Source organism: Patella vulgata, chromosome 6 (genome assembly GCF_932274485.2).
Source record: "Patella vulgata chromosome 6, xgPatVulg1.2, whole genome shotgun sequence".
In the NCBI taxonomy this organism is placed as follows: Eukaryota; Metazoa; Mollusca; class Gastropoda; family Patellidae; genus Patella; species Patella vulgata.
Genome location: NC_065884.2, coordinates 69985142 through 70006614, shown reverse-complemented (window position 1 = coordinate 70006614; position 21473 = coordinate 69985142). Strand labels below are relative to the sequence as shown.

The following is a 21473-nucleotide window of genomic DNA, read 5'->3' as shown; positions in this document are numbered from 1 at the left end:
TGACAAGGAGTAGGTTCTTGTGTGTTTTCTCTGGCTTCCTCCCACTACTAAAAAACCTACGCGTAAGCGAATTATTGATATAAAATTGAACCTTGAAATGGCCTGGTTTGTGTTGGGTAGGCGTTAAACCCCATTTCTCTCTGTCTCGAGATAATGACTAGAGAAGCGTAGTTGAAATGTTGTTCAGTAATAAACAGTAGTTGTATTCCATAGACCTGTATAAAAAGAACTTAAGTCATAAATATAAATGGTTCAATTTTATTTCAATAATTTGCAGGGCTGGCCACGAATAAATTGATGGCGAGCAGATGACTGCTCACGCAAATTTAGGTTTGGGCGAGCAAGGCGAGCAATAAAAATTGCTCACGCAAAATGTTGTTTGCGTAAGCACACATTTTGTAACATTGTTTCAATTTAAAATCATAAGAAAATTGCTATTCCTGGCACAAAGTTTGCAGTAAACATGTGTGACCATCGCTTTCTGTTTTTGACAGTCATACGTACTCTTCTTTATTAAAACCAATTTCCGTATGGATTTCTTCACCCCACGAAATAAATGTGGATAGGGCAATCAGGTTGCGCCAAAGCACTTTGGCCATTATTACGCTTAGATTGAAAATTATACGACTGCACAATGGAACAATGGAATAAAAACCGAAGTTCTGATAAAACAGGAAATACCGATAAATATTAGTTTGAAACGTGTTCATTTAGCGTGAATGCCAAATGCCGGATGTAAACATTCTTTACTTTAGACTCGATTATCACGTGTTTGTTACTGGTGTTCGTAGGAAAACCAGTCATGACGTTCAGGTCTAAAGTGTATTTTTAGTAACACAAGTTGCGAGTAACTTTATTAGCCAATCAAATTTCAGGAGGAAATGTCGCGTGCAGCTGGGTGAATCTCAGTTTGACAGACGAATTTATGACGTTATTGACATTGTTGGGTTAGTTTCGGCAATAAACTTGTCAATATTTTGATTATTTTTACAGGGTTTTCTTAAAATTTTGCGCGAGCAACGAACCGCTCGCGTAAATGTAGATTTACGCGAGCACAGTGCGAGCGCGAGCAGTTGCTCGCGTCTCGTGGCAAGCCCTGATTTGCTTGCACGTAGGGGGCTTTAGAATTGGTGGACCCGGAGAAAACCCACAAGGTTGGACAGGCGACCATATTCTTTGTCAGGTACAACCGGGGATTCGAAACCATGCCAGTTGACTCAATGACAGACCTTATGCTAAGCCTACGGCCTTCCACCCCATAACATAAATAGAATGGAATTTAGAGTTTTATCAACACATCACTTCAGTCATTTGGAGACTAGCTTATGATCACTTTCATATCTGTAGTTACATGTGTAATTTGAAGGGTAAAGTTTTCACTAGACAAGCAGCTTTCACCTATATCTATCGTTACATGTGCAATTTGAAGGGTAAAGTTTTCAGTAGACAAGCAACTTACATCTATATCTGAATGGTAAAGTTTTGACTGGACAAGCAGCATTTCCACCAATGTAAAAGTAAAAAATTAAAACAAACAAAAGGAAAAAGAACAAAAATTAATTCTAGCATGGATTTAATTGGTTTTCTTTCATACAATTTATAACACACATTCATGCATTATCTTATTTATATATCCTGTACAGCATATACATATATATATATCATTTAAATAGGAATAGATTTAATCTCTACAACAACCTTTAGATGTTACATGTCCTCAAACAAAATCTTTGGTGCAAAATAAATGTTATTTCCCCAGCAAATATTTGAGAATGTTTCGGGTGGTTCAAGGGTTAACTGACATCTAATTTTTATGCCAGAAAATAAAATAAAGCGACTGCCAATCTGATTAAAACACAGATCCTATTTAGTTTCTTTTTTTATAGTTCAAAATTTCGTTTTACTTGTCTTTATTACACTAGGATCTGGAAGAATTGTTATATAACCTGCGTTATGGTTGATGTGAGGGATTAGCCAATGAAACGGTCTGTTACAGCGAGTTTTTGGTGTGAGGTGCACGTAACTGTGGGTAATCCACTAGAAACATCAACGCTGATTGGTTAATCGAATGTCTGACGTCATAGGGTCAAAAGCCGCTCGTATGACCTTCCAGTACAACCGGTCAGATTTTCATGTAGAGTAGGCCATCAAGATACAAAAACGAAACGAAATATAGATCTGTATTTTAATCAGATTGCATGAAAAACAGATGCCTTCCTACATACAAATTACCCTACAAATAACTTTGTGGGAATGCATCTTTAACATTTTCCATAAATATTCTTTGATTGTTATGTTGTAGAGATTGGAGGTTTAATGTAACATTAATAAAAAAAGATTAAAGCTAAAATATCAATTATATCATCTACACAAAATAAAAATAAAATTTGTATAGTTTTTCGGTCTGGAAAAAATCACAGGCACTTGTAAAATGAAAAATCTCTTTCAAAAATAACATTACGTGTGCGTGTATGGGTCTTTAGCTGTGGGGGAAAACCGTAAGGACCTGGTGAAAACCAACAAAGTTGGACAGGAATTAAAACCATGCTGCTGGATTCGATGACAGACCTTATGATCTGATGCGCACACATTATACCATACGGCCATCCAACGCCCCTGCTAAAGGGGGAAAACAAGGATATTATACTGTGTCACTTAGTCTTTAAATTTCTGCTGTGGCAATGGTTCTACAGCAACTGTCCCACAGAAGACATTTCTCCTACAGCAACAGTTCTTACAGAACAGGCAGTTCTCCTATAGCAACGGTCCTAAAGAACAGGCAGTTCTCCTCTAGCAACAGTCCTACAGAACAGGCAGTTCTCCTATAGCAACGGTCCTAAAGAACAGGCATTTCTCCTCTAGCAACGGTCCTAAAGAACAGGCATTTCTCCTCTAGCAACGGTCCTAAAGAACCAGCATATCTCCTATAGCAACGGTCCTAAAGAACAGGCATTCTCCTCTAGCAACGGTCCTAAAGAACAGGCATTCTTCTCTAGCAACGGTCCTAAAGAACAGGCATTCTCCTCTAGCAACGGTCCTAAAGAACAGGCATTCTCCTCTAGAAACAATCCTAAAGAACCAGCAAGTAAAAAATTTGTTGGTTAAACAGCATTTATTCTTGAAAGAAATTTTCTATTTTACAAGTGCCTATGGAAATAATAGTAGTGTGGTAATTTATAACATTACCATAGAAAGTTATACTTAGTATTTATGAAATTACCATAGAAATTTATAATCAGTTTTTATGAAATTACCATAGAAATTTATAATCAGTATTTAACCTATGTGGAAAAAATATACACAAATCTAACAATCCAATATTTTATTCCTTTAAACCTCATCACAATTGAAAAACTTGAGTGTATATCATTTGCTCTGATCGTGTTAAAAATAGGGCATATTTCCTAATGTTGACTTATAACGCCCATGAAAATCAAAACTCAAGGACAAAAGGGCCATTTAACAGATCCGTCATTATTTTATTTAGTTATATTTATTATTAACAATAGCAGATATTAAGACAATGATGGGATTTAAAAAATTTTCTTGTCGGACATTTTTCCCCGAAAATAAAGGGACATAACTCTTATCGTTCTTTAAGCAGGTGTTTTCAAACCAAAATTAAGAATCACGTGTAAACAATATATTCAAATTTATACGTAATAAAAAATAGGTGCACCTCGTTATTTTTCACTCATTCCTGCGTCCCCACCCTGTTGCATTCTGATTAGATACAGAAGAGAAAACTAACTCTGATGATGATAAAATAACTAGCATACCACATACCTGATTATTTTTGGCTGCTCTAGGAAATTATCATCCACTATACAGAACAAGAGCAAATGAGGTTTTTTGAGATAAATTTGAAAATTAAAATTAAAATAAAAACATTGATAGAAAATCACCATGGAATTCATGAATACAAATATACACAAGTCAAATATAATGAATTCATTTCATTACACAACACAATTCATTATAAAAAATCCAATACAAAATCAACTATGAAATAATTGTTAACAATAAAACGATATGTGATGAGGTTTTTTTTTTTTAGTAACCTAACAATCAATAAGTGGATCTCTGATCTATATATATATATTTGTGACTGTCGTTTGTCTGTCTGTCTGTTTGGGGTTGGTGGCTACACTAGGTCTGCCCCGAGTCTGAAATTTGGGGTATAGGGGTAGCTCGGACCGGGGAGTAACATAGGCCAGGTGGCGTTAGTCTACCACTTCCGGTTTCGGAGTTATGACCCCCGAGTGAAGCCGGGTATCCTGCTAGTAATTAATAAGTATGAAAGTACTATAGGGACCGGTCATGTCTAAATATTAAGGACACCTGCAGATTTTGTCAAGGTCACGAGATGTAAACAGGGTTAGGGGATGTGATTGTTGACAAGATTGTGGGGGGTGTTAAATGGAACAGCCCTTAGGTGTTAGTATAAGTAATTAGAACTAGAACTAAAATATAATGTGTAATCTAGGCAGTATATAAAAAAATAGTCTATTCCATATTCAATGCCCATTTGTTTGAAATGGGTAAATTTATATCTGTTGTAAAGTGAACAGACAAAAACATTTAATGTTAAAAAAAACCTGTCTTTAAAACAGTTCTTCACTGAGAGATCTATAAATATTCTTCGTCAGCACAACAGCAACAAATTAGAAATTTAATCCGCCCCTCCACCTCCTTTGTACATTAGATGCCAAGAAATTAAATTTGGTTAATGTACTACTAGTCATGAGTAGTATAGTAATAATATCTTAGTTTTAAAGTACAGTGGATTCGGTCAATTCCGACATCGCACGGGATCGATACAATACGCCAGATTACACAGCATATCGCCAGATTACACAGCATATCGGAATACTAAATTGCCTCAATTATGTTGGAAGTATAATTGTACCTTCGAATAATTTACGTTTTATAAAAATGCACCCTCGAATAACAATTAATTTACTTTGAATATATATAATATCTAAACTTGACTAAATAGCACTTGTCATCCAAACCTTACGATTGGCCGACCAATTGACTGACAGGTTGTGTTTGTCCACGCCCTTAAACCACTTTTTGAATTCATCTATTTGCTTTAAAATGTCGGAAACTGTAGTACGGCCAATTGAATAGGCCTACTTATACCAAGAGATTATAAAATTATCAAGGTAATCAACAAAGACAGACACATGATTTATGCCGACAGATAATTGATTGGTGATTGCTGGTCAGTTAACACCCACTGATTGAAGGTCGGATTATCCAATGTTAATTGGAAGCAAATCGTGTGACGAGACCTCTGATTGATGTCGTAATTCGGAATATTCAGAATCCGGATTACTCAAAACATTTTTTTTTGACGTAATAAGGAAATAAATCGAGACATGAAAATGAAGACGGATTTCACAGAATGCTGTAGTATTCAGATGTCAGAAGTGACAGAGTCCACTGTATTATATCTTTGAACTTTAAAGTAATATATCTTAATCTTTAAAGTAATATATCTTAAACTTTAAAGTAATATAGCTTTAACCTTAAAGTAATATAGCTTTAACCTTAAAGTAATATAGCTTTAACCTTAAAGTAATATAGCTTTAAAATGTAAAGTAAAATAGCTTTAAAATGTAAAGTAAAATATCTTTTTAAGCTTAAAGTAATACATCTTTATAGTAATATATCTTTAAACTTTAAAGTAATATATCTTTAAACTATAAAAGTATTATATCTTTAAACTTTAAAGTAATATATCTTTAAACTTTAAAGTAATATATCTTTAAACTTTAAAGTAATATATCTATGAGTTGTTTTTGTTATTTGACTAAGAGAAAAATACAGTTGTGCAACACAAATGTGATACAATTACCACAATACCCTGTCTCTCTACACTGTTGTTCCAATTCAATTACTAAAACAGGCAATCTCTCAATAGATATATAATAAAAATCAAATAAATAATCATTCAGTAATTCTCATCTTCATACTCATACTTGACACCTAAATTTACTTTAACCAGGTTATTATATAAATCAACAATCTGATTATAACACAGATCCTATTTTGTTTCGTTTTTATAGTTCAAAATATCGTTTTACTTGTCTTCACTACACTAGGATCTGGAAGAGTTGTTATCATTGACGTGTTCTGGATGATGTGGGAGATTAGCCAATGAAACGGTCTGTTACGGCAAGTTCTTGGCCTTTTGAGGCACGGAACTGTGGGTAAACCACTAGAAACGTCAACGCCGATTGATTAATCAATCTCTGACGTCATAAGGTCAAAAGCCATTTGTTTGACCCCTGACGTGAACTCCCACTAACACTTGTCAGATCTTCATGTAGTGTAGGCCATTGAAAGTATAAAAAAACGAAACAGAATATAGATCTGTACTTTAATCAGATTGTATAATGAATGGCTAGTCGGTAGGACGATAAATCTCATTTTATTTCATTGAACTGTTCTACACTGAGGACAAGGAAAGACAACTTTTAATGGTCATTACTCAATGATACCGCGTCATAGTACATACTGCTGACTGATAATTCTAACATCAGTCCTCACAATATATCAAAACATCCCTGTCAGAGTCCACTCCACACAAACTAGATCATTTCAATAATTCGCTTGCGTGTAGGGGATCTTCAGCAGTGAGAGGAAACCGGAGGACCCAGAGAAAACCCACGAGGTTGAACAGGCGACCCTACTCCTTGTCACATACAACCGGGGAATCGAAATCATGCCAGGTGACTCAACGACAGACCTTATGATGAAACACGCACGCGCTAACCATTCAGCCATGCAACCTCCCACACAGGTTAGGCTTAGGTGTTAATGTACTGTGACGCAGTGCTATCATCAAGTGCTGATGTCTTTTAACACAGTAAAAGAAGCCATGACCCCGAGGTGATGTCTAGTTTGGACATGCTACTATTGTTTAACCCCTTAACTGCGTAGTTTTTAAAATGTTAACTACCCCCTATTGTGTAATTAATTTGACGAAAAACGTCATTTTTTGGACCTTTTCATTCCTGAATACAAATTTTAGTAGTCTTAAACCATATTAAAACTAACGGTAATTATAGTTGTTTCCCTTCAATTAGATTTCCTCGACCAGGCGTAATATAACGTCCTACAGTCATGCTGCGATCATGTTCGAAGAATAGGTTGGGGGAAATACCTCCAGGGCGTTGTATAACACCCTACGCAGTTAACGGGTTAAAACCACCGATAAAATTATAAAATACAACTATCTAGTTTATGAGCAATAACTGTAGGTTGCCATATTGTTATAACACAAGTAAAAACAAGGCAAGTTGACAATCTTAAATCGATTTGTTTACAAAGGCCTATCAATACGAGTTACGCCTATCAATACACGTAAGTTAGGTCTATCAATACAAGTTAGGCATATCGAAATAAGTTAAGCCTATCAATACAAGTTAAGCCTATCAATACAGGTTAGACCCATCAATATAAGTTAGGCCTATCCAAACAAGTTAGACCTATCAATACAAGTTAGGCCTATCAAAATAAGTTAAGCCTATTGATACAAGTTAGGCCTATCAATACAAGTTAGGCCTATCTGGGCTGATTTAGAGAATCCATGCACTAATAATAGGACAATGTAACTAACTATTGTACAACCAATAATTTTATATCTTAAAATGTACCTACTAGTTTTTACACAAGATATATTTTACAGCCTAAGATGAATAAAATTTTCAGATGATCGATATAACTGGTTAGTGCTAAATGATAAGGCCAGCTCAATTTTTCGTCGTAGGGCACGAGATGTAAACAGGGCTAGCACTAATCCTAACCATAACCCTAACTCCAATGCTTATCCTTACTTACAATCTTGCCCAATATCAGGTACCCTAACATTATTTACATCTCAGCAACCTTGACTAAAATTGAGCTGGCCTTAACAAATAGATTTCGCGGGATATAACTATGAAATAATGATGAATATTTACAGAAACCAGATAAGGAGGTAATGGTATAATCAACAGTCAATAATGTATTTATTTTTTTTTAAATAAACAATGTGTAAATTCATCCTTCATTATAAACCACCACACTTCTCAACACTGGTACTAAAGTCGACTGTATGTTGACGTGAAGAAAGACACTGCTCGACAATATGAATTTTAAAATAACTCATTTCTAAATAGTTCCATCAACATGAAATTTTCCCAATAGCCAAAATAAGGCTACCGGTAATTCCCATGGTAACCAGTAAAGCAAATTCCTCCAAAACCCTTGCAAACTACAATATTGTGAAAGTTGAAGAATCTCTAATTGGAGTGTCAGTCCAAAACAGATTTAAAGACCCCGAGTGGGATTTTAGGGCTACAGAATCCCTCGTGAACTACAATGTTGTGGAAGTTGAAGAATCTCTAATAGGAATATCAGTCCAAAACTGGTTCAGTTCTGTTCAGTATTTAAAAAAATATGAAATAATTGAAATTCCCATCGATCTACATGCGTGCTGCTCCCTATTTAACAAGAAAGCCATTATCTTTATTTGCTGTGAACCAAATTGATGGGCCTGTTTTTAATCTGATTGAAACCATGTATTCTATCATACATGTAGGGGTGTATCTATCTGAGGATTGGACCGGGATTAGTACCAGTAGTGAGAATTTGGCCCGGGATTAGTACCAGTAGTGAGAAGTAGGGGTGTATTAGATCTGGGCCCGGGATTAGTACCAGTAGTGAGAATTTGGCCCAGGATTAGTACCAGTAGTGAGAAGTAGGGGTGTGTTAGATCTGGGCCCGGGATTAGTACCAGTAGTGAGAAGTAGGGGTGTATTAGATCTGGGCCCGGGATTAGTACCAGTAGTGAGAATTTGGCCCGGGATTAGTACCAGTAGTGAGAAGTAGGGGTGTATTAGATCTGGGCCCGGGATTAGTACCAGTAGTGAGAAGTAGGGGTGTAATAGATCTGGGCCCGGGATTAGTACCAGTAGTGAGAAGTATCTGGTTTACAAATTAAAAACCACATCATCATCATAACAAATAAAAAAACAAACAAGTAAGGTGTATTAACTACTGCTAGGACATCTCTGTATCTTGGGAATGTTCAGACTGATGTGAAGCTTCATAACTATTCTGAAAAACAGAAATTGTGTAAAAAAAATTAATTTTGTCTTATAGTAGGGTGATCCACCATAAATAAATATCTCCAAATATCTCGACAATTACGCCACAATATTTATATATATGCCAAGCCTCAAATCAGTTTCACACAATTATAGTCACTAAATAAACGATCATGTTGTACTTAATAAGCTATGACCATTAATCATCTATAAATAATAGACTGAAAACTGGTTCCAAGTGTCGTCCATAACATCCAGACACTTTTGAGTAAAAGATAGGTTACGTGCCCTTGTTTTGAAATTAGTCTCGCTTAACCAGTCTATCGACCATTCTACGTCTGATTGACAGGTCGGGATAATCAAGACTACTTTTCTACGAAACATAACAAAAAGCTAGAAAAAGAAATTGAATTTAGAAATAAGCACTTTAGACAACTCAACAATTGTTTTAAGAAACTTGTAAAAGTAAAATAAAACTACTGCTAGTATCATGTTCCTGCTAACGAAAGTGATTCAGAGATAGTATTTGTACTAAACCAAAAGATGCCGCTCTTAACGGTACAGTTAATGATAAAGCAATTTAAAAAATAAAACAAACGTAATTTCTAAAGCTGCTGTAATAACCAAGAAGCTAAATTTTACTGCTATTCAAAATCGTCAACAGCAGATTTATTACGGCTGTAATAGTTGATATATTTGTAGAGAATTGCACGTGCCATGGCTATTTATCGACTCAAAGAGAATGCGGGTTAGTCAGAAATCAGTACGAGACAAGCAACTGAAGCGTGCACATTTAGCCGTGTCGAGACAAACTTTCTGTAGAGTGCACGGGTCACCCTACTTATAGGTCAGAAACTGAAAATTACACGGACGTTTCTCATTAGACATGCCCTTTAAAGATACCTTCCCGCATATAAACTGGGTGATTTGATGATATATTTGGACTAAATACATGTACATATTCAAACTAAGCAATCCATCAAAAATTTTCTTCAAATCCCTCTCAAAACATTGTATTTGTGAGGAATTACAACAAGCTATAAAAAATCTATTAAAAAAAATTCATGCTTGTGTCACATGACTTGGTTGTCGCAGAACCTAGCAACGGGTGCGAAGCCAGAGGAGAATTCATTGCATATAATAGACGATGTTGTCTTTAATCGCTGACTATTTATCATAAATATCGAAGCGCCCACGTCTTTTTCTGTGTTTTTTATCTCGGAAACTGGTGTACGTTAAAGTCTCTCACTTTTTCAACGTTCGTTCACCATCAAGTTTATCCACATATACACCATGGGCTCAGACAGACAATCTACTGGTGTTGAAAATCGGATCGAGATTTGTGATCCGAATACTTTTGTTTGCTATCTGAATACTATTCGTCGGATAATTCGGCAACGTGAAATTCTTGAACAAAATCACATCAAAAGTTCATATACTCATAATTTCTTACTTATTTCACTGTTTATGAATGTCTGTGGATGCCAAGTATGAAATCTTACTTTCGATTTGCAAATTGTTTGAGCCGCGAAGAAAAAAACCTGCCTACCTTTATCCGCAATTATTAAGACAATCCATGATATCCAAAAAAATCAACGAGGTGAATAAATTTGTGTATAACTACTCCTGTAATCTGCGGCCCTCCCACTTATCATTTTTGCTCAATCAACACGAATGAAAAAAGTAAAATAAAAACATCTAACATTTATTCCGCCAAGGTCGTTTGCCTCATTCTGATAATCTACCGCTATTGAACCAATCAGTAAGTGAGAACATACGTGACCTAGGTCGTTATGAATAAATTTCATTGTGGGAAGTCTAAACACAGTGTTAACTTGTATCCCGTAAACCCAAGACGCAGCTTCTATCTAGCGTAAACCAGCGCGAGGAATGAATGAATATTTTTTTATTTAGACTACGGTTTTTCGTTGCACTGCATTAATATTTTTATTAGTTACTATCGCTAAATAATACGCGTGATATTAACATTTATGCTCAAAGCTGCGTACGTGATCAATAGCATTGGGGAAAATTTCGAAGTAATCAGATGTAAAAATGGCTAAATATAGAGCATACGGAATGTCAGAAGACTGTAACGGATAGTAAAATGATTCGGATAACCCTTATTTTGTATCCGTTAACGGATATCCGAATAGTAGTTTCAACACTACAATCTACGCGTGCAACCTTTGACATCACTCAATTAGTGACACTCTATCATTCTTGTCCAGTATGCGCTCCATCTGTGTTTTTAAAGGAATAAAGTATTTATTTAATAAGATGGGATGTTTATACTTTCCATATATACCAAAATTGCCATACTTTGATTGGAAATAACCACATGATAAATACTTTTGTCGGAAAGTATCTTTAAGATAAGGTCTGATAATACAGAAATGAAATAAACGGCTCCGACTAAGCTAATGAAGACGTACATATACCATACAGTATGATTTTAGGGAAATATTGCCTATCTATGGCCTACTTTTATATCTATTCTCAACTGTCAAGGCCTCTTTTAAGTGCACGCCAATGTGTACACAGAACCTCAATTTTTATCCCATCTAAACAGCCCTCTATCCTGCACCACTAACAAGGGGCTGTAAATACACAAAGACACATACATGTACATGTACATGGATAAAAAACTTCCAGGGGTGGATTAGTTTAATTAAAACACAGCTCCTATTTTGTTTTGTTTTTAATAGTTCAAAATTTCAATTTACTTGTCTGTACTACACTAGGATATGGAAGAGTTGTTATATAAAGGCATTTTGGTTGAAGTGAGGGATAAGCCAACGAAACGGTCTGTTATGGCGACTTCTTGGCGTACCATGCACAGAACTGTGGGTAAACCACTAGAAACGTCAATGCTGATTGATTAATCAATGTCTGATGTCACAGGGTCTAAAGACGCTCGTACGACCCCTGACACGACCTTATAGTACAACTTGTCAGATCTTCATGTAGTGTAGGCCATCGAAAGAATAAAAAAACAAAACGAAATATAGATCTGTATTTTAATCAGATTGGGGGTGGATTAGTATTTCAAAAATATCGTAAATTGTTTCACTTACTGCGAATATAAGCCATCTAGCTGCATCATTAGAGTTTGACGGACTGGAAGGTAGACTTGTTTGTCCAATAATGGAAACATTGTGTAAATCTTCAGATGATTTTTCAGGTGTAGCAAAAGGGTTTGGGGATGTGGCTAGTCGTCCCGTCTCTACAAAATCTTCTCCAACTCTTGACATCTGTTGTGTGACAGCGAGGATTCCACCTTCTTCAACATTAATTATCACCCAGATTATTTCTACAATACATTTGTAAAAGTATCGTCAATGGAGAAATCACAGGTTAATCACGAAGATTAAGTTTATAATCACTCTTATTGGATTCATACATACTCCGACAAAGGAGAAGCAATGACTTCTGTTCAGGATTGGATTGATGAATTGTCCGACAAAAGATTAAGTCAACCAATCAAGGCAGATTAAGTCAACCAATCAAGGCAGATTAAGTCAACCAATCAAGGCAGATTAAGTCAACCAATCAGATTAAGTCAACCAATCAAGGCAGATTAAATAGTTAATCAAGGTACATGTAGGTGCATAGACGATATAACACAATAAATACGTCGTTCACTTAATTACCTAATCAATCCAGCCTATTATCAATGATAATCGGGTTGAGTGGTAGTTATACACTCAGTACACTATATTAATTTTGGAATTTTGAATATTATTCACCATGTCTTGATGTCTGATTGGGCATATAGAGCGGGAGCCCAGGGGGTTAACCTAGGTGAAAAGTGTACCAATTTTCTCCTAAATGGTATCAATGCATGTATATCTGGTATCATCAGAATGTAAGTTTGCCGGGTTTCTGGTGGTTGGTGTGGTATTCCACGCCCAAAATGCCATGCCCCCAACTAGGCTAGATAAGCTTGAAAGTGTACCACACGAAAATCTTACTGCAGTGTACCGTACATCTTCAGGTGTTACAACCAGCGGCTGCCAGGCAGGATACGCCCACATTTTCGAGAGATGGATAGAGAACAAGCTAAAAATAAAGTGATTTTTCGTACAATCAGGGGCCATAATTCAGGAAGTTACGTTCCGATATGCGCGAATATCGAAAGGAACCGAGATCTTACGTTTTTTTAAATCGGATAAAAATTATGACCTCTATAGGGTTCCGATATGCGCAAATATCGAAAGGAACCGAGATCTTACGTTTTTTTAAATTGGATAAAAATTATGACCTCTATAGGGTCCACAAGCTAAAAACGCAATTTTTCGTACAATCAGGGGCCATAATTCAGGAAGTTATGGTCCGATATGCGCAAATATCGAAAGGCACCAAGATCTTTGGGTTATTAACTTACATTTCAAGTTTCAACAAAATCAGATAAAAATTATGACCTCTATAGGGTCCACAACCTTGATATACCATATTTTTACGCTATTTGAGAATGAACGGTGGCCATTTTGTCTGTCAGTTTTGGGCCGATTTTTACAAAATTCGAACTCAGCCATCCTTAGGGTTTAACGGTGATATAATAGTACTTTTTTTTTAATCAGATAAAAATTATGACCTCTAGAGGGTCCACAAGCAAAAACGCGATTTTACGTACAATCAGGGGCCATAATTCAGGAAGTTACGTTCCGATATGCCCGAATATCGAAAGGAACCGAGATCTTTGGGTTATTATCATACATTTCAAGTTTAAACTAAATCGGAAAAAAATTGTGACCTCTACAGTGTTCACAAGCTAAAAACGTGATTTTTCATATAATCAGGGGCCATAATCCATGAAGTTACAGTACGATACATGCCAATATCAAAAGGAAACGAGATCTTAGGGTGATAAACCTATATTTCAAGTTTCATTGAAATCGGATAAAATTGTGACCTGTAGACTGTTCACAAACAATTGTGGACGGACGGACGGAAAGACAATATACGTCCACATGAAATTGAAAATGTGGGCGTATAAAAACACTCGGACAGAGCTATGTAATTGCCAGACATTTGTAGTGGTGGAGTATCCCTGACAAGAGTTTTCTAATTTCCAGACCACAGCTAGGTTAGAATAGCTGAAATCTGTACCACCTAAAACAGCTTTGGCATTGTTCAGTACCACTACAGGAATCATGAATGACCACTGACAGACAGTTTGTGCGGTGGGTTACCCCTAACAGATACACCCAAAATGCCACGGCCCCCCCACTACGATAGATTAACCGGCACTGTTCTAGAACATTGAGAGAGAGAGAAATGGGGTTTAACGTCCACTTGATACAAACTTGGTCATTTCGGGACTAACATACAGTATGGTTCAATTTTATTTAAATAATTCACTAGCGCGTAAGGGTCTATAGCAGTGGGAGGAAAGCGGAAGACCTGGAGAAAACCCACGAGGGTTGGACGAGTTGACTCAATGACATATCTTTTGATATAACACGTACGTGCTAACCATTCGGCCATCCAACCCCCTTTCTAAAACAAAGCCTCTACACCTGTATTACAGTCACACTGGGTGTAATTAATTATATCTTTAGAAATAAAGGCAATCGGTTACAAAGAACTACTTTTCAAATTAAACAATCATATTATGTAAATTAGCATATTAGCCTATATATACTCTTCAAAAAAAGTAGGGGATATTCAGAAACAATACAAAACTGCGGAAATGCGCTGGCATGTACCTAATCATCCGTCCAATCATTAGTTCAGGACCAGTTAATTAGTTCAGGACTAGTTAATTATCTAAGGCTCAGTTAATTAGTTCAAGACCAATTAATTAGCTACGGTCCAATCAAATAGTTCAGGACCAGTTAATTAGTTCAGGACTAGTTAATTATCTAAGGCTCAGTTAATTAGTTCAAGACCAATTAATTAGCTACGGTCCAATCAAATAGTTCAGGACCAGTTAATTAGTTCAGGACTGTTCATATCAAATTTAATCACTTCTTGTCTTACCTCCGAAAAAGTGTCCAGTAGGTGTACTCATTCGCCATTGTCCTTGATAAACACCACTTGATGAAGGGCTCGTCATTTCAATACTGATATTAGTTTCTTGATGTGGTTGTAATATATCTACTAGTACTCTATCTGTTACACTCATATTATCACCACCACTAAATCTTAAACTACAACCAGGTGGCCATGTGTCCGAACCTAAAAATAATACATTTAAAACAGCTTTAAATAGACTACAAATAGCACAACACAATAACTACAACCAGGAGGCCATGTGTCCGAACCTAAAAATTATACATTAAAAACAGCTCTAAACAGATTACAAATAGCACTAAAACAATGCTGCACTTCTCATAACTAGAACACAAAAATTTGATCATATATCAGCTAAGTTACAGAAACTCCACTGGCGTCCAGTTCAAGCAAGGGTTCAATTTAAAGCTCTTGTGATTGTGTTTAAATCAATTCATTCCGACGCTGCACCAAGTTATTTAAAATAACTCCTTGATTTCTATTCTCCCCGGAGATCCAACCTTCGTTCTTCAAGTGATCGTAGCATATTGAGGATTCCTAAATATAATAAACGTTCTGGTGAATATGCTTTCTCCGTCAGAGCACCTAAAATGTGGAATGATCTTCCAAAAACCATTCAAGTTTCCATCCAAATCTTTAAGACTAACTTAAAAAACATACTTATTTCAAAAAAGTTTTTGAACTGTTTTGTTGTGAATGTGCTATATAATTCGAACAATAATAAAGACAAAATGTTAATTCAATGCAAATCGTGTGACTGAACACTGATTGATGTCGTAATTCGTAATATTTCAGAATACGGATTACTCAAAACTTTTTGGGTTGAAGTAATAAGAAAACAAATCTTGACATGAAAATGATGACGGATTAAATCAATTTCACAGAATGCTGTAGTATTCAGAGGCCGGATGTGACAAGAGTCCACTGTATATGTAATAAAGCATTTTGTATCATGAGATCTTTGACACTTCATTGTGTTCCCAATAGTTCCCAGATAAGTTTTAGTCAAAGAACTTAAAGAAATGAAATGAAATGAAATGAAATGGGGTTTAACGTCCTACTGTTCTGCTCCTATACTGGGCTAATGAAGACGGGCATACGCCATACAGTGTGCTATGAGGGAAATTTTGCCCTGGCAGCGGCACTATCGCCTACTCTTATATCGAATTCCAACTGCCAGGGGATCTTTTACGTGCATTCCAATATATACACGGGACCTGAACTTAAAGAAACATTATGGAAGATTAGATAAAGAGCTGGCAGTTCTCTCTATAATAGGGGGGTTGGATGGCTGAATGGTTAGTGTGCGCGCGCTGTATCATAAAGTCTGTCATTGAGTCGACCGGCGTGGTTTTGAATCCCTGGTTGTACGTGGCAAGGAGTAGGGTCGCCTGTCCAACCTCGTGGGTTTTCTCCGGGTCCTCCTGTTTCCTCCCACTGCTAAAGTCCCCTACGCGCAAGCAAATTATGTAAATAAAATTAAACCAGATGTTAGTCCCAAAATGACCTAGTTTGTGTCGAGTGGACGTTAAACCCCATTTCTCTCTCTCTCTCTCTATAATAGTTAAAAACTAGATAATGTAAAGGGAAAATGTTGAAAATTTCAGTCAAATTGTTACGCTCTAAGTCGAGAAAACCTTATTTTAAAATCACTGTAGCCATGATTGTCATTGTTAGCGCTGTCAAGAATATTAACAAAGTCTCGATAATCTATTTTTGCGTTTAATCATCAACAGACGTTGAACAGCAGATTGGATTCAAATCCAATGAAAATCTGACAGATAAGATGGCATCAAGAGTTGATTATGGTCTTTTCATGTTAATAAATGTCTAATTAATAATTTATATAACATTTCAGGCCTGAAGAAATACCTGCAATAATGTATGTTTAAATTACATGTACTTTACCTCCATTTTTAACTCGCCAAGTTTTGATAAATTTAGTATTTGGTGGAATAGCTTCGCCATCTCCAATGGTTACATCTTTTACAAATGCCATTGATGGTAAGGTTATCGGTGGCTGTTCAAAGTCATAATATGATCCTATAGCTGCCTGAAGGTTCCTGTAAAAAAATAATAACATGGGATGATGCAACATAATTTTGGGGGTATGCTTGTGAATAAATATACATGTATTTGTCTTGCAAACTAAACCATCCAAAAGATTTATCAAAGTGATCAAGGGACATAACTCTGGCAGTAGTTATCCCAGAGCCCTGAAAATATGTATCTGTAGGCTTTTTTGTCTCATGACTATAGACACTGTGTATAAATTTAAAGTCAATCGGATAATATCTTTAGCCTCTAAAGCGGTTACAAGCAATTGTGGATGCCTGATGGAGACAACGATAATGTACGACAACATCTAAATTTGGGCATAAAAACAAATAATACATGTAGCTTAATCTAAGCTTATACAACTATTACCCAGAACTGGTCATTTTTGGATTAACAGTAACATGGTATTCTTTTTTTATTTCAATAAGTTGTTTGCCTGCAATGGTCATTTACGCCTTGTCCGTGGCTAAGTGGGTGAGACGCTGGCTCGCTAGCCTGGAGGTCGGGTGTTCGATCCCTGCATTGGCCGAGAAAGTTCATCCCGATTTTCAGGCGTGGTTTCCCCTTGTCAGTGATGCAGGCCGGAGGGTCAGACCAGGATAGCTGTCTAGTCGTTCGGATGGGACGAAAAACCGAGGTCCCGTGTACACATTGGCGTGCACGTAAAAGATCCCTTGGCAGTTGGAATTCAATATAAGAGTAGGCTCTAGCGCTGCTGCCCGGGCAAAATTTCCCTCATAGCACACTGTATGGCGTATGCCCGTCTTCATTAGCCCAGGTTAGGAGCAGAACAGTAGGACGTTAAACTCAATTTCATTTCATTTCATTTCTCCACACATGCACAGGATCTCACTCACGACTACACGCAGCATAAATAGCAAGCCTTGGGTTAAAAAATCAGATGCTCTCATACTGAAATCAAATGGGTTTTAACTTCCTACTGTTCTGCTTCATCTGGGCTAATGAAGATAGGCATACGCCATACAATGAGCTACGAGAGGAATTTAGCTCGGATATCGGCGCTACGGCCTACTCTTATATCGAATTCCAACTGCTAAGAGATTTTTTACATGTACACCAATGTGTACAACGGACCTCGGTTTTTCGTCTCATCCAAAGACAATACATTGTCTCTTGCCAGGCTGTTGGTCCTACAACACTGACCAGAAGGTACCATGCCAGAAAATCTTGATGAACTTTCTCAGCCAACGCCGGGATTGAACACAGGACCACCAAGTTAGTGATCCAATGTCTTACTCAATGAGCCAGCACGGCTTTCAGAACTAATACAGTGTATTGCCTCAATCTGATTAAAATACAGATCTATATTTCATTTGTTTATTTTAAACTTTCAATGGATTAAACTACATGACGATCTGACAAGTTACAGTGGGAGTTCATGTCTGAGGTCAAACAAGCGGCTTTTGACGTCAGACATTGAATAATCAACAAGCGTTGACGTTTCTAGTGGTTTACCCACAGCTCCATGCATCAAAAGGCCAAGAACTCGCTGTAACAGACTGTTTCTCTGGCTAATCTCTCCCTTCAACCAAAACGCCAGACCGGTAATATAATTATAACAACTGTTCCAGATCCTAGTGTAGTAAAAACAAGTAAAACAAAATTTTAAACTATAAAAAAAAACCGAAACGAAATAGGATATGTGTTATAATCAGATTGTGTAGGGCGTATGTATAAAATTAGATACTCTACTAGGGTTACCATACGGTTGATTGAAAATAATAACACAAAAAAAACACATAAACTAGTGTTTAATGTATACAGAGGTTGCTACATAATACCACTTCTAAATGTTATTTATAGTGTGATTGGTTCTCTGATTGTAAATCAATTTAGGCCTTTCTGTTAAACATAACCATGAATCCTTTTTGGCTTTTGTTAAAAAAAAAAAATAAGAAAAAAAGAGACCATACAAAAACAGGTGTGGTTATCACAGCTAAATTTACGAACAGGTATGACGAAAAGACAATTGCCCTCCTACACATTACATACAATGTACATGTAGCAAACTGATAATGTCTGTCATTGGCCCATCCCACAACATAAATTTTTAGAGTAACTACCGTCACAAAATGGGGGAAAAGGCATCCTTTGGGGCATGCACCCCAAACCCTCTAGAAAATTTGGGCCTTCGGCACACAATATGTCATGCCCATCGGGACTTTCGTGTCAGGCTCAAATCCTTTTTCCAATAACAAATGTCCCAGTTTCTGCTGTAATCTGGTAACCCTATAGGGGAGCCACGCTGGCTCACTAGTCTGGAGATCGCGTGTTCGACCCCTGCATTGGCTGAGAAAGTTCATCAGGATTTTCCGATATGGTTTCCCCTTGTCAGTGTTGCAGGGCGGAGGGCCTGTCAAGGACAGCTGTCTAGTAGTTTGGATGGGACAAAATATGAGGTCCCATGTACACATTGACATGCATGTAAAAGATCCCTTGGCAGTTGGAAGTCGATATAAGAGTAGGCCATAACGCCGCTGCCTGGGCAAAATTTCATTCAATCATAGCACACTGTATGCCTTATGTCTGTCTAAATTAGCCCAGTTGAAGCAGAACATTTCATTTCAGTAACCCTATGGCTATGTTGTACTGATACTAGCGCTATATCATACAATTAACAGAATGATAGTGAAATAATTGCAGTGCTATACACTAGTCAGCTTTTGATTAAAATGAGATAGCATGTGATGGTATTTATGTATGGGACATTTTTCTGTGATTTTAAACAGAATATTTTCTACTTCTTCTATTCATATGCAGACAGGTAGAAGTACATACATAAGCTGAACTGCTATACTTTAAATAAATATCCATATCCTTTTGGTTGTAGAGTACTGTACTACTTGTAGGTACTAGGTAGGCCTACACATTGTTTACAAATATAATTTGTAAGCTACAAGTACAGGTTTGGTGGCTGGGGTGGGGGGGGAAATAACCTAACAGGTTAGGCTTGTAATAATATCATTCTTGATATCTTGTCTAACATATAATTGAGACACATAATTACATGGTCACGTCATCACCCGGATTACAATTCAATAGGCCTTGTAATAATACGTAATAAGAATGGCGTAGTCAACTCATAGGATTCACACACTTCACATCCATATTAGAATAAACGCTGCCTATCCAAAATACGTAGATATATTGACTCATTGCGGACAGAAGTATTATTTTTCTTCATATTTTCATCACATACCAATTGTTCATGTCCAGGAAGAATGCACAGCTATTCGGATTCAGTTGATTGCCAAGCAATTTCTGGAACTCTGCGATCAGCACATCCCGATCTGTTGTGCCCATAGAACTGAACTGCTGTAACAGTTTTCCATCTAAATCATTGTCAACATCCATCGTGAATTCGTTATTAGTTTTTTAACAGTTTTCGTATTATATAAGACTAAGATCTCTGATGAATTATGTATTTCGATTCGATGTGTCCTGTGACACCTCAACAACACACGACGCCATTATGTGATGACTAGGCATGCGCGGAAGTAATTCGTCCTTCGGGAAATCTATGCAAATTAGCCACGCGGTTTCGATTGAACGTAAACATAGTTTAATTATCGCTTTTGGGGGGATATTTATATTTTATGCTGTCTGCCAATAACGACAACCATTCAGACCAAAGAGTGTAAATGATTAATCCAATTTATTAACAGCACGAATTTGCGTACATTAAATAATATTATATGGATGACTGTCTTCACCGAATGGAAAGGGAGGCAACTACATTTAAGAACAGGGATCAGACTATTAATTATTTCCAGATAACTTGAATGCTAAATCCATGAAAACTTGGAAGTTGTCCAAATATAGCCTTATTTATGTGGTTTTGCAACCGAAATTCCACTCTATGAATAGCCGAATTTCAAGTTTTGAGGAGAAGGTTATAAATGAAATGCCGAAAAAATTCTCCTGTACAGCGCAGTGGAAACTTACGGCTATATACTAGCACCCAGGATCCATTCACTTGCATTGTTGATTATTTCGTGCAATGTCTGCGTACTTTGTCTCGTCTGTAGGTTTGTTTTGTCGGGTTTGTTTTGCGGATCTCCTGCGCTTACTGTTAAAGAACATAAGGTTGCGGTCTGTCCCGTGACAGACGCAGCGACAGTAGTTACTGGTGGCATATTTATTGCTGTTGTTACGTATACAGTCTTGATATTCTTGGTTGTTTCCTAGGCTACGGTAACCACGTTTAAAAGCCAAAATAGTTTTTCGCTATAAATCAGCTTTTAATTATGGTGGCTGTAAATGGCCATTTCTCGA

General features: G+C 36.8%; 1 protein-coding gene across 1 annotated transcript; it reads right to left on the bottom strand.

Moving 5' to 3' along the window:
* Positions 1–5783: 5783 nt before the first annotated feature.
* LOC126824554 (protein ILRUN) lies at positions 5784–20670 on the bottom strand. Its single transcript, XM_050553791.2, has 5 exons — positions 20398–20670; positions 17028–17182; positions 15087–15284; positions 12179–12414; positions 5784–9111 (listed from the first exon to the last, which is right to left on the bottom strand). The coding sequence occupies exons 1-5, from the start codon at positions 20550–20552 to the stop codon at positions 9055–9057; spliced, it is 801 nt and encodes a 266-aa protein (XP_050409748.1). The 5' UTR covers positions 20553–20670; the 3' UTR covers positions 5784–9054.
* Between the last annotated feature and the right edge of the window lie 803 nt (positions 20671–21473).

What these genes read in the sequence shown, in the direction of transcription:
- LOC126824554 (XM_050553791.2), bottom strand. Translation starts at nt 20,552, where the DNA reads ATGGATGTTGACAATGATTTAGATGGAAAACTGTTACAGCAGTTCAGT. An exon ending in TTGGCGAGTTAAAAATGGAG is followed by an intron (nt 15,285 to 17,027) that starts GTAAAGTACATG and finishes TATTATTTTTAG; the next exon opens with GTTCGGACACATGGCCACCT. An exon ending in TACTGGACACTTTTTCGGAG is followed by an intron (nt 12,415 to 15,086) that starts GTAAGACAAGAA and finishes AATGTATTGTAG; the next exon opens with AAATAATCTGGGTGATAATT.